This window comes from Rana temporaria, chromosome 3, assembly GCF_905171775.1.
Source record: "Rana temporaria chromosome 3, aRanTem1.1, whole genome shotgun sequence".
Lineage (NCBI taxonomy): Eukaryota > Metazoa > Chordata > Amphibia > Anura > Ranidae > Rana > Rana temporaria.
The window spans coordinates 48,005,984-48,020,516 of record NC_053491.1 but is presented as its reverse complement, the minus strand read 5'-3'; the positions used below and the strand labels follow the sequence as shown (position 1 = coordinate 48,020,516).

General features: G+C 47.6%; 1 protein-coding gene across 2 annotated transcripts in view; it reads left to right on the top strand.

The window, feature by feature from the left end:
- The first annotated feature begins 222 nt into the window (after positions 1-222).
- Positions 223-14,533, top strand: part of MAP1A (microtubule associated protein 1A) — a 273,677-nt gene continuing 259,366 nt past the window's right edge. For both annotated transcript variants that reach the window (XM_040342530.1, XM_040342528.1), the window contains exon 1: positions 223-453. In XM_040342530.1, coding sequence (XP_040198464.1) covers positions 234-453 — 220 coding nt within the window. In that variant the 5' untranslated portion in view covers positions 223-233. The remainder of the gene's footprint in view (positions 454-14,533) is intronic.

The window sequence follows — 14,533 nt, the reverse complement described above, 5'->3', positions numbered from 1 at the left end:
AAAAAATCCTGCCCTCGGCACCTCAGAGGTTAACACTAGCAACTTCCCTCCCATGAAGGATTGCTAAGCTTTCCCTAATCAGCCAATAAGAGCAAAGCTTTCTCATTTAGTCACGCCCCGTTTTCCAGCGTCGCCCTGGCGAGGCCGGCTGGACCAATCAGCGGCGCCCAAGCCTTCTTTTAAGAACCCGTGCGCGCTCCCTGCCTTCCCCTTTCAGCCTCCCGGACGTTTCCATGGAGACCGAGGCGGGCTGTGCGGAGGCCTTCGGCGTTGCTATGGAGACCGGCGCAGCAGGCTCGGCGCTGGAGGTTCAGCACCACGGAGAGCGGCGCTCGGGCACTGCTGCAGCCTCGGCCGCCAGGTGGGATCCTCGGAGACATTACCTGCTCATCGTCATCGGGGACATCGCCACCGAGAGCCAGCTGCAGGCGGTGAGGGATCACCTGGAGCACGGTGAGCGGAGGAGGGGGAGCCATACACTGTGCGATGTGCTTGTACGATCTGTGAGATAGGAGGACCAACCTGAGCAACCAGGCAGGCTGCATCTAATAGTGGCCATATGTGGTGCGATTTTATTATGCGATCGATGTGCCCGATCCAATCCGATGGACATAACTTACCGATCGGATCTGACTCGATCGGCCAGGGCGGAATACTATTGATCGTTAAGCATTGATCCGCAGTACTGAGATATTCTGTTCAGGAAAAGAATCGGATTGTGACCGGTCAGATTGTATGAAATTGTATGATGATGATGAGAGAGATACGATCGATAACTCGCAATTGTGTCCTAAGATCAGAACTAGTGATCGGAATTCCCTTCCCTGGTTGGGGCACATTGATTGATTGGGTTGTCATTTATCGATCAATTCTTCCTATTGCGGGAGAGCGATCGGAAAGGAAAGCTATGAATTATTGAAGCATGAAGCAGATTGTACAATCAGATTGTATAATGTATGGACACCCTACAATGTGTCTGGGGGGGTCTGCAGTACGCAGGAGATCGACTGCCAATCCTACAGGAAGATAACGTGTCCGGGGCTCATTCACTGAAGACAATCTGACCAATCACATTGCAGGGAACTTTCCCTTCTCTTGGTGAAGCTTGCACGTGATTGGATGATTTTCTGCAAAGTGAATTTCAACTCCTTTACTAAAGGAAGAGAAAATTCCCTGCAAACTGAACGCGTCTGATTGTTATCGCCCATAGGAGGAGCTTGTCTCCTGAATACTGCAGACCCAGGACAAACTTTATGGGGCCATACACTATACAATCTGATTGTACAATCTGCTTTATGGGGGGCCACACACTATACAGACCGATTGTACAATATGCTTTAAGATTTAATAAATCACCCCCCCAATATCCTCGTCTCCCTGCTATCTTCATTCCCCATCCTGCCCCCCCCCCCCGTGTATCCCCCCCCCCCCCTGTGTCTCCCCTGTAATCATCGGGAACGATGTCTCTGCTGGCTGAGTATGAGAATCAGAGACGAGTTCTCCTCTCCTGTATATTACACTGCAGTATTGTTCATCATCGTGTCACCGACTCCCCCGATTGTATGCAGAGCTCTGCAGTCATGTCACATCGGGGGCACCGACAACGTCCCATACTTGCTATAAAACTCCTATAGTATTACATCCCATATAAAACCCCTATAGACCCCCCCCCCCCAACAGTAATACATCTATCCCATAATAAACTCCTATAGCCCCCCCCCCCCCATAGTAATACATTTATCCCATATAAAACTCCTATAGACCCCCCCCCCCCCAGTAATACATCTATCCCATAATAAACTCCTATAGACCCCCCCCCCCATAGTAATACATTTATCCCATATAAAACTCCTATAGACCCCCCCCCCCATAGTAATACATCTATCCCATAATAAACTCCTATAGACCCCCCCCCCCCATAGTAATACATTTATCCCATAATAAACTCCTATAGACCCCCCCCCCATAGTAATACATCTATCCCATATAAAACTCCTATAGACCCCCCCCCCCCCAGTATTACATCTATCCCATATAAAACTCCTATAGCCCCCCCCCCCATATTAATACATCTATCCCATATAAAACTCCTATATAGACCCCCCCATAGTAATACATCTATCCCATATAAAACTCCTATAGCCCCCCCCCCCCCCAACAGTAATACATCTATCCCATATAAAACTCCTATAGACCCCCCCCCCCAGTAATACATCTATCCCATATACAAGTCCTATACCCCCCCCCCCCCCCAGTATTACATCTATCCCATATAAAACTCCTATAGACCCCCCCCCCATATTAATACATCTATCCCATATAAAACTCCTATATAGACCCCCCCCATAGTAATACATCTATCCCATATAAAACTCCTATAGACCCCCCCCATAGTAATACATCTATCCCATATAAAACTCCTATAGACCCCCCCCCCCATAGTAATACATCTATCCCATATAAAAGTCCTATAGACCCCCCCCCCCCAGTAATACATCTATCCCATATACAACTCCTATAGACCCCCCCCCCCCCAGTAATACATCTATCCCATATACAACTCCTATAGACCCCCCCCCCCCAGTAATACATCTATCCCATATACAACTCCTATAGACCCCCCCCCCCCCAGTAATACATCTATCCCATATACAACTCCTATAGACCCCCCCCCCATAGTAATACATCTATCCCATATAAAACTCCCATAGACCCCCCCCCCCCCAGTAATATCATACAGATAGCTGACATTTATCCCATATAAAAGTCCCATAGCCCCCCCCCCCCCCACAGTAATACATCTATCCCATATAAAACTCCGATAGACCCCCCCCCCAGTAATACATCTATCCCATATACAACTCCTATAGACCCCCCCCCCCCCCATAGTAATACATCTATCCCATATAAAACTCCCATAGCCCCCCCCCCCCCAGTAATATCATACAGATAGCTGACATTTATCCCATATAAAAGTCCCATAGACCCCCCCAGTAATATACAGAGAGCTGATATCTATCCCATATTAAACTCCTATAGTCCCCCCCAGTGATACATCCATCCCATATAAAACTCCTATAGACCCCCCCCCCCCCCCCCATAGTAATACATCTATCCCATATAAAACTCCCATAGCCCCCCCCCCCCATAATATCATACAGAGAGCTGATATCTATCCCAGACACCCCCCCCCCAGTAATATACAGAGAGCTGATATCTATCCCATATTAAACTCCTATAGTCCCCTCCCCAGTGATACATCCATCCCATATAAAACTCCTATAGACCCCCCCCCCCCAGTAATACATATATCCTATATAAAAGTCCCATAGCCCCCCCCCCCCCAGTAATATCATACAGAGAGCTGACATCCACCCCATATAAAACTCCTATAGACCCCCCCCCCCCTATTATCATACAGAGAACTGATATCTATCCCATATTAAACTCCTATACCCCCCCCCCCCCCAGTGATATACAGAGAACGGATATCTATCCCACGATGGATTCCTATAGACCCCCCCCCCCCAGTAATACATCTATCCTATATAAAAGTCCTATAGACCCCCCCCCCCCAAGTAATATCATACAGAGATTTGACATCTATCCCATATAAAAGTTCCATAGACCCCCCCCCCCCCATATTATCATACAGAGAGCTGACATCTATCCCATATAACACTCCTATAGACCCCCCCCCCCATATGTCTTTAACAAGGATAAGGATGTTTATTCCCAATGCATAGGTGTGCGCACTGGGTGTGCCTGGGCGAAAAAGTGTGAAACAGCTCAAAGAAGCTTGAAAACACACAAAAGAAATAGGAAAAATTAACTGAGGGGAGGGTTTGTGAAAAAAACCTTATGCTCAAAGAAGCTCAATAAAAACGTGCAAAAGGACACAAAAATACACAAGCTTTTTCAAGCTGAAATAAAAACTCAAATGCCTGTAAAGCAGCTTTTTTTTGCATGAGCCTTTAGGGTGGGTTATAACCCCTGTCTGATTTTTTTTTTTTCAGCATCTGTGTCCCCATTTCAGATATTTCCCCTCAACTTCCTGTCCCATAGCCAAACAGAAAGTGACAGGAAATCCCTCCAAATTAAATGAGATTCTTGGGGACCCCTAGGACACCAAACGTAGTGTCCCCATTGGGAGATTTCCCCTCTATTACTTTTCTGGGGACAACCCAAAAGTTGGGTAACTTCTTTCACTTTCAATGATAATGGTAAACAAGACAGATGGAGGAGATGCATCTCCTTAACAGGGGCACAGACAGCAATAAAAGCTGACAGGGGTCCTAATCCATCTCCACTCTATCCAATACTAAAAACAACGTTGTTGCCTTTAGTTATACTTTAAGCTTTGGCAATAAATCCTGGAAGCTGATTGGTTACTATGCAGAACACCAGATTTTGCACTCTCTAGTGTTAGAACAATAGGCTTTCATTGGGTTTAGACAGTACAGGCACTCTCTAGTTTTAGTAACTCTCCCCCATTGCATAGGTTTGGCCCCATATTTCATAGCTTTGTTCAATTTAAATGAGGTTGTAAAGGAATTGTGCAATTGGATTGTAGTGTGTATGGCCACCCTTAGGACTTGATCAGTGTCTCCCTCCCCGAGATGGACAGCGGTGATTAGTGGCCTTACCTTAGGAGGCCAATGCTGCTCCTCGCTCCAGCTTGCCGAGGGAAGAGCCGGGCCCATTGCTTCTCCTCCCGTCCTAAGACTCCCTGGCCAATTGGGTCTCAGGACCCACTTCCTGATTGGCCGGGAGGAGAAGCAGAACGACAATAGTGAATATTGATTCGCTATTGTCACACAAATGGGTGGGCTCAGGGCGCAGTGCTCTGCGTTCTGAGGCCACCCTTTTTTGAAGCCAATTGGATCCTCAGGCTCTAATCATGTGCTTAAAAAAAAAAAAAACATTGAAATCCATGTGTCCGGCACCCTGCATGTAGATTAGGGGCTGGGCGCATGGATTAGGGGTTGTGCACCCCTAATGGATGGGTCGTGAAAGCTCGATCATAGGATCTTACCACCCCCCAACCTCACGTGTAAACAAGCCCTTAGGCTGACCATACAATATATTACCTGATTGTACAATCTTTGTACAGCCATAACTATGTAATATGAGGACCTTTTTAACTACTTCCCGCCCGGTCAATAGCAGATTGACGTCCGGGAAGTGGTTCTGAAATCCTGACTGGACGTCTATTGACGTCCTGCAGGATTTCATGCCGGCGCGCGGCGATCGGTGATGCGGGGTGTCAGTCTGACACCCTGCATCACCGATCTCGGTAAAGAGCCTCCAGCGGAGGCTCTTTACCACGTAATCAGCCGTGTCCAATCACGGCTGATCACGATGTAAACATCTGACAGACGCGAGTACAGGAGAGCCGATCGGCGGCTCTCCTGACAGGGGGGGTTCACGCTGATTGTTTATCACAAATGGGCACTGACTGGCAACATGGGTCCATCAGTGCCACCCCTCAGTGTCCATCAGTGCCACCCCTCAGTGCCCATCCATGCCCAGTGCCCACCTATGAGTGCCCATCTGTGCCGCCTATGAGTGCCCATCTGTGCCGCCTATGAGTGCCCATCTGTGCCGCCTGTGAGTGCCCATCTGTGCCGCCTGTGAGTGCCCATCTGTGCCGCCTGTGAGTGCCCATCTGTGCCGCCTGTGAGTGCCCATCTGTGCCGCCTGTGAGTGCCCATCTGTGCCGCATACCAGCGCCGCCTATCAGTGCCACCTCATCGGTGCCCATCAGTACTACCTCATCGGTGTCCATCAGTGCCGCCATATCAGTGCCCGTAATTGAAAGATAAAACTTACTTATTTACAAAAAAAAATTCAGAAAAAAATAAAAACGTAATTTTTTTCAAAATTTTTTTTAGTTGTTGCGCAAAAACAAAAAATCGCAGAGGTGATCAAATACCACCAAAAGAAAGCTATATTTGTGGGGACAAAAGGACGCCAATTTTGTTTGGGTACAGTGTAGCATGACCGCGCAATTGTCATTCAAAGTGCGACAGCGCTGAAAGCTGAAAATTGGCTTGGGCGGGAAGGTGCGTAAGTGCCTGGTATGGAAGTGGATAAAGTGGTTGTAAAGGCAGAAGGTTTTATATTTGAATGCACTTTATACATTAAGATAAAGAACCTTTTGTGTGCAGCAGCCCCCCTCAGTCCCCCTAATGCTTACTTGAGCCCCATCTCTATCCACAAGAGACTTGACTGTCCAGGACTCTCCCTCCTCATTGGCTGAGACAGCAGAAAAGCGCCATTGGCTCCTGCTGCTGTCAATCAGTCAGTGAGCAAATGAGGAGAGAGAGGGGGGTGGGGCCGGACTGGGCTCCGTGTCTAAATGGACACAGGGAGTTGTGACTCGGGTGCCCCTATAGCAAGCTTGCTTTGATGGCACTCGACAGGGGGGAGGGGCCAGGAGCACAGAAGAGGGACCCGAAAAGAGGAGGATCTGGGCTGCTCTGTGCAAATCCACTGCCACAGAGCAGGTAAGTATGTTTGTTATTTATACTTATATACGGCTGAAACCGTCTGTGTGCAGCAGCCACCCCAATCATTACCAGAGCTCCCTCTGATCCAGTGATGTTCACGATAGCCTCAGCTATCCCTCCTCCCATTGGCTTCCACTGCTGTCAATGACAGCCAGTGAGCCAATGAAGAGAGCAGGGGGCGGGGCCAAGGTGTACCTCTGTGTCTTATGAATGCGTAGAGCAGCGGCTCGGTAGTGTGCATGCAGCGGTGCACACATAGTTGTTGGTAGATTTAAAGGATTGCACAATCAGATTGTAACATGTGTGCTGAGCTTTAAATTTAACAAAACTATGTAATATGAGGACCCTCCTAAAGGGATTGTAAAGGCAGAAGTTTTTTTTTATCTCAATGGATTATATCCATTAAGATAAAAAGCCTTCTGTGTGCAGCAGCCCCGCTAATACTTACCCGAGGCCTATCTAGATCCAGTGATGTTGTAGGAGTGTCTCATCTGCCCGGGACTCCCCTCCTCATTGGCTGAGACAGCAGAGCAACGCCATTGGCTCCCACTGCTGTCAATCAAAGGTCAGTCAGCCAATGAGGAGAGAAAAGGGGCAGGGCCAGGCTGACTGCTCTGATCGGGTGCCCCCATAGCAGGCTGCTTGCTGTGGGGGCACTCAACAGGAGGGAGGGGCCTGAGAAGAGGAGGATCCAGGATGCTCTGTGTAAAACCATTAGGCAGGGCAGGTTAGTATAACATGTTTGTTCATTTTATAGAAGAAAAAAAACGAGACTTGCCACATAACTTACACAGCCAACCTGTCTATCTGATCGGACAGGCCCTTATATTACAAACGTATTGATAGATTTAAGGTTGTATAATCGGTTGTAACATGTGTAAAGAGCTTTAGGTGACATACAATATAGTCCAGGGCAAAGATGCGGAACTGAACCCCTCCCCCACTGTTAACCCATACCGTAAAATGGGTTTTTACTGCCCTGTATCCGTTCTCTGCCCTCCTTGCTCTAGCTGTGCCCAGGGCACCCGTCCCTCCTGCCCAACCCTTGCCCTGGCCCTGCTACCAGCAAGTGCAAGGGGCCTGCCTTTGCCTTTATTTTGCAGCTCATGTTTACCGTTGTCTGTATGTCTGATAGTCTAGGTGACCTCCTATGCGCCCAACCCATATAGAATCTGTTCTGCAGGGAATGTGTGATGGAATATTAGGAGCTCATTAGATTTACAGGGAGACGTGACGCATTGCTGTTGTACTTCTCGAATCGCTGAGTCACCGGCCTGCACTGGGGAGATTATTGGCTACGACACGGCTTCCAGATCCCGGCTCAGCGTGCAGACTGTGTGCTGCTCCCTCATCTGTCTATAATCTCACCCATAGATTATGATGATTCCAGCTAAAGTGGAAAACGGGAGCAGCTCATAAAACTTTCCTCTAGTGAAGTGCGTATTACTGCGTCTGCTTGTACTGAGGCTTCGTGCTTCTCTGTATTGCAGTGCTATCAGTGGCACAGATTGCTTGTATCATCTATAGTGTGATTGAAGTAGATGGAAAGCCTAACTCACTCTTTCTTAACAAAGGTGCCATCTGGGTACCCCCCCCCCCCCCCAAGGTGATAAAAGCATGGTCCCCAGTAGGGTTGTCCCGATACCACTTTTTTAGGACTGAGTACAAGTACCGATACTTTTTTGTATGTACTCGCCGATACCGAATACCGATACTTTTTTTTTAAATGTGTCCCCAAATGCAGCCATGTCCCCCCACATATGCAGCCATGTCCCCCCACATATGCAGCCATGTCCCCCACATAATGCAGCCATGTCCCCCACATAATGCAGCCATGTCCCCCACATATTGCAGCCATGTCCCCCACATATTGCAGCCATGTCCCCCACATATTGCAGCCATGTCCCCCACATATTGCAGCCATGTCCCCCCATATATTGCAGCCATGTCCCCCCATATATTGCAGCCATGTCCCCCCCACATATTGCAGCCATGCCCCCCCCACATATTGCAGCCATGCCCCCCCCACATATTGCAGCCATGCCCCCCCACATATTGCAGCCATGCCCCCCCACATATTGCAGCCATGTCCCCCCACATATTGCAGCCATGTCCCCCCACATATTGCAGCCATGTCCCCCCACATATTGCAGCCATGTCCCCCCACATATTGCAGCCATGTCCCCCCACATATTGCAGCCATGTCCCCCCACATATTGCAGCCATGTCCCCCCACATATTGCAGCCATGTCCCCCCACATATTGCAGCCATGTCCCCCCACATAATGCAGCCATGTCCCCCACATATTGCAGCCATGTCCCCCACATATTCCAGCCATGTCCCCCACATAATGCAGCCATGTCCTACATACCTTGATGATGCCGCACGTGCCGCCGTTAATCAGCGTGCGGGGAACATTACAGCTTTCGTTTGAATAGCTGTATCCCCGCCGCGTATAGACACTCTCCCATGCGCGGGATTGGACAGATCATCCGTCCAATCCTGCGCAAGGGGGAGTGTCTATACGCGGCGGGGATACAGCTATTGAAACGAAAGCTGTAATGTTCCCCGCACGCTGATTAACGGCGGCGGCTTTGCCGTTTGCGGCGACGGGTTTGCGGCGACGGGTTTGCGGCGGCGGGGGGGGGGAACAAGTATTCTATTTCAGTATCGGGGGTATTTGCGGGAGTACGAGCACAACCGCAAATACTCGGTATAGGTCCCGATACCGATACTGGTATCGGTATCGGGACAACCCTAGTCCCCAGTTTGCCCTGGATCGGTGGCATTCATTGCTATGGTGATGGCGGCCACTGATGGTCTATGGCCAGCATGCGCGGTGGCATTCATTGCTATGGTGATGGTGGCCAGTGATGGTCTATGGCCAGGATGCACATTAGCATTCATTGCTATGGTGATGTCGACCACTGATGGTCTATGGCCAGGATGCACGGTGGCATTTATTGCTATGGTGATGGTGGCCAGTGATGGTCTATGGCCAGGATTCACGGTGGCATTCATTGCTATGGTGTTGGCGGCCAGTGATGGGCTATGGCCAGGATGCACGGTGGCATTCATTGCTATGGTGATGGTGGCCAGTGATGGGCTATGGCCAGGATTCACGGTGGCATTCATTGCTATGGTGTTGGCGGCCAGTGATGGTCTATGGCCAGGATGCACGGTGGCATTCATTGCTATGGTGATGGTGGCCAGTGATGGTCTATGGCCAGCATGCATGGTGGCATTCATTGCTATGGTGATGGTGGCCAGTGATGGTCTATGGCCAGCATGCACAGTGGCATTCATTGCTATGGTGATGGTGGCCAGGATTCACGGTGCCATTCATTGCTATGGTGTTGGAGGCCAGTGATGGTCTATGGCCAGCATGCACAGTGGCATTCATTGCTATGGTGATGGTGGCCAATGATGGTCTATGGCCAGGATGCACGGTGGCATTCATTGCTATGGTGATGGCGGCCACTGATGGTCTATGGTCAGGATGCACATTGGCATTCATTGCTATGGTAAAGGTGGCCAGTGATGGTCTATGGCCAGCATGCACGGTGGCATTCATTGCTATGGTGATGGAGGCCACTGATGGTCTATGGCCAGGATGCACAGTGGCATTCATTGCTATGGTGATGGTGGCCAGTGATGGTCTATGGCCAGGATGCACGGTGGCATTCATTGCTATGGTGATGGTGGCCAATGATGGTCTATGGCCAGGATGCACGGTGGCATTCATTGCTATGGTGATGGCGGCCACTGATGGTCTATGGTCAGGATGCACATTGGCATTCATTGCTATGGTAAAGGTGGCCAGTGATGGTCTATGGCCAGCATGCACGGTGGCATTCATTGCTATGGTGATGGAGGCCACTGATGGTCTATGGCCAGGATGCACAGTGGCATTCATTGCTATGGTGTTGACGACCACTGATGGTCTATGGCCAGGATGCACGGTGGCATTCATTGCTATGGTGATGGTGGCCACTGATGGTCTATGGCCAGGATGCACAGTGGCATTCATTGCTATGGTGTTGGTGGCCAGTGATGGTCTATAGCCAGCATGCACGGTGGCATTCATTGCTATGGTGATGGCGGCCACTGATGGTCTATGGCCAGGATGCACAGTGGCATTCATTGCTATGGTGTTGGCGGCCACTGATGGTCTATGGCCAGCATGCCCGGTGGCATTCATTGCTATGGCGATGGCGGCCAGTGATGGTCTATGGCCAGGATGCACGTGGCATTCATTGCTATGGTGATGGCGACCACTGATAATCTATGGCCAGGATGCACGGTGGCATTCATTGCTATGGTGATGGCGGCCACTGATGGTCTATGGCCAGGATGCACTGTGGCATTCATTGCTATGGTGTTGGCGGGCAGTGATGGTCTATGGCCAGGATGCACGGTGGCATCTCAGGTCCTCATTGGATAGATTGATAGCAGCAGGAGCCATTGGACTCAGCAGCAGGACTCAGAAGCACCCGTGCGGGGCATACGATAAAGAGATGCCAGGAGCGCCGCCGGGACACCCCAGAAAAGGAGGATTGGGGCCGCTCTGTGCAAAACCCTTGTACAGAGCAGGAAAGTATGACATGTTTGTTATTTCCCCCCCAAAAAAAGAACCTTTACAATCACTTTAAGCCTTGCAGCGTTGGAGCAACCCCACTGCAAGGGATCATTTCTTAGTTGCCTGCAGTTGGGCCTTAACCACTTAAGGACCCATTCACGCCGATGTACATCGGCAGAATGGCATGGCTGTGCACAATCACGTACCTGTACGTGTCTCTAAGCCGCGCGCGCGGCCCGGTCCGAAGCTCCGTGACCGCGCCCGCGGACCAGATCGTCACCGGTGTCCCGCGATCGGTCACCGGAGCTGAAGAACGGGGAGAGGTGTGTGTAAACACGCCTTCCCTGTTCTTCGTTGTGGCGCTGTCATTGATCGTCTGTTCCCTGATATAGGGAAAGGCGATCAATGACGTCACACGCCCAGCCCCGCCCTCTACAGTTAGAAACATATATGAGGTCACACTTAACCCCTACAGCGCCCCCTAGTGGTAACTCCCAATTCGCAATCGTCATTTTCACAGTAATCAGTGCATTTTTATAGCACTTTTTGCTGTGAAAATGACAATGGTCCCAAAAATGTCTCAAAATTGTCCGATGTGTCCGCCATAATGTCGCAGTCACGAAAAAAATCACTGATCGGCGCCATTAGTAGTACATTTTTTTTATTAATAAATCATTTATTAATAAAAATGCAATAAAACTTTCCCCTATTTTGTAAACACTATATTTTGCGCAAACCAATCGATAAACCCTTATTGCGATCTTTTTTACCAAAAATAGGTAGAAGAATACGTATCGGCCTAAACTGAGGAAAGACATTTTTTATATATATATTTTTGGGGGGTATTTATTATCTATTTTTGTTTATAGCGCAAAAAATAAAAACCGCAGAGGTGATCAAATACCACCAAAACAAAGCTCTATTTGTGGGGAAAAAAGGACGCCAATTTTGTTTGGGAGCCACGCCGCACGTCACTTAAAGCGACGCAGTGCCGAATCGCAAAAAGGGGCAAGGTCCTTAACCTACATAATGGTCCGGGTCTTGAGTGGTTAAAGTGGATGTAAAGCCACTCTCATCCTTTCTAAACTACTGCCATGGTGCTGATCTATAAGGATATAGATGCCTCCTGCATGTATCCTTACCTGTCAAATATCTCCCCCCTGTCTGTTATAAGAACTGAAAAACTGCAGATTCTGTGGGTGGGTCTGTTGTCTGGAGCTCGGTGGGTGGAGTCGTGATGTCAGTAGACTCCCCGCCCTCCTCTACACTCCCCTTGTCAACATGCATTTTTTCCTGTGTATTCCTTACACTAAATTCTGCTATGATCACGAACATCCAGTCAAAATCCAGAAAAGTAACCACATGACTTCAGAAAAGGAGTGGGGGTGGGAATTAAAAAATATTGCCTGTCTCCAGGCTAGTGCATGAGATATGTAAATAACCTGTCACTCACAGCAAGGGGGCGGAACAGACTAAGGTTTTTCTTTGTTAGGCCTCGTACACATGACCGAAAAACTCGTCGTAAATGAAACATCGTTTTCCTCGACGAGTTCCTTGTCAGGCTTGTCGAGAATATTGACAAGCTTTCTTTGCGTACACACTGTCAAGACCAAATCTTGTTGTTCTCAAACGCGGTGACGTTCAACACGTTCGATGGCACTATAAAGGGGAAGTTTGATTTCACTGGCGCCACCCTTCTGAGCATGTGCGGGTTTCTAAGCATACACACAAACGTGCCGGACGAGGAACAAGACGAGGAAATTGAGACTCCCGACGAGGAAAAAGAGAACTTGTTTTTTTTTTTCTCATCGAGTTCCACAACAGTTTCCTCGATGAAAAACATACACATGACCACTTTCCTCTGCAAAAAAGCTCTGCCACCAAGTTTCTTGATGGATTCTGTCGAGGAAAACGGTCGTGTGTACGAGGCCCAAGTCTGTTTTTTTTTTACTGAACAATAAAAGAGGATTGCTCAGAGCTGGATTAACTCTGTGTGGCAAGACTAGGCACAGATGATTGGAAATATTATACTGTACATTATGACATAAAAAAAAGAAAAAATAATTATTCCGGTTTACATCCACTTTAAGAAAAATCAGGTCCTGGCCTGCCAATCAGAGCCGTGCTGTGTGACAGGGCTGTGTAAATCTCAGAACTGGGAGCAGTGGCGGCTGGTGCTCTATTTTTTTGGGGGGGCGCAAACAAAACCCCAGTCAACCCCCCCCCCCCCCCCCCGCCACTCGCAGACAATGGGACCTGCAGACAGACAGAGAGACAGATAGATAGATAGACAGACAGATAATAAAACAGATAGATAGATAGATAGATATAGATAGATAAATAGATAATTAGGCAGATAGCTATAGATAGATAGATAGATAGATAGATAGATAGATAGATAGATAGAGGGAGGGGGAGGGAGCGAGAGATAGAGCTATATATAATTAGATAGATAATTAGACAGACAGATAGATAGATAGAGAGACATAGCTAGATAGAGCTATAGATAATTAAACAGATAGATAGATGGAGGGAGGGGGAGAGAGATAGAGCTATAGATAATTAGATAGATAGATAATTAGACATACAGATAGATAATTAGATAGATAGATAGATAATTAGACAGACATATAGATATAGATAATTAGATAGATCGATAGATAGATAATTAGACAGACATATAGATATAGATAATTAGATAGATCGATAGATAGATAGATAGATAGATAGATAATCAGACAGACAGATATAGATAGATAATTGGATAGAGAGCGATAGATAGATAGATAGATAGATAGATAGATAGATAGATAGACAGACAGACAATTAAACAGATAGAGAGAGACAGAGAAAGAGAGAGAGAGAGGGAGAGCGATAGATAGATAGATAGATAGATAATTAAACAGACAGATATATAGATATAGATAGATAATTAGATGGATATAGATAGATAGATAGATAATCAGACAGACAGCTAGCTATAGATAATTAGATAGACAGACAAATAGATAGATAGATAGATAGATAGAGACATAGAGATATAGAGCTATAGATAGATAGATAGATAGATAGATAGATAGAGACATAGAGCGATAGATAGATAGATAGATAGATAGATAGATAGATAGATAGATAGATAGATAGATAATTAAACAGACAGATAGATATAGATAGACAGACAATTAGATAGATAAATAGATAGATAATTAGACAGAGGTAGCTAATAGATAGATAGATAGATAGATAGATAGATAGATAGATAGATAGATAGATAGATAGATAGATAGAGACATAGATAGATAGAGAGAGAGATAGATCTATAGAGAGAGAGAGAGATAGATCTATAGAGAGAGAGAGAGATAGATCTATAGAGAGAGAGAGATAGATAGAGCTATAGATAGATAGATAGAGACATAGATAGATAGAGACATAGAGCTATAG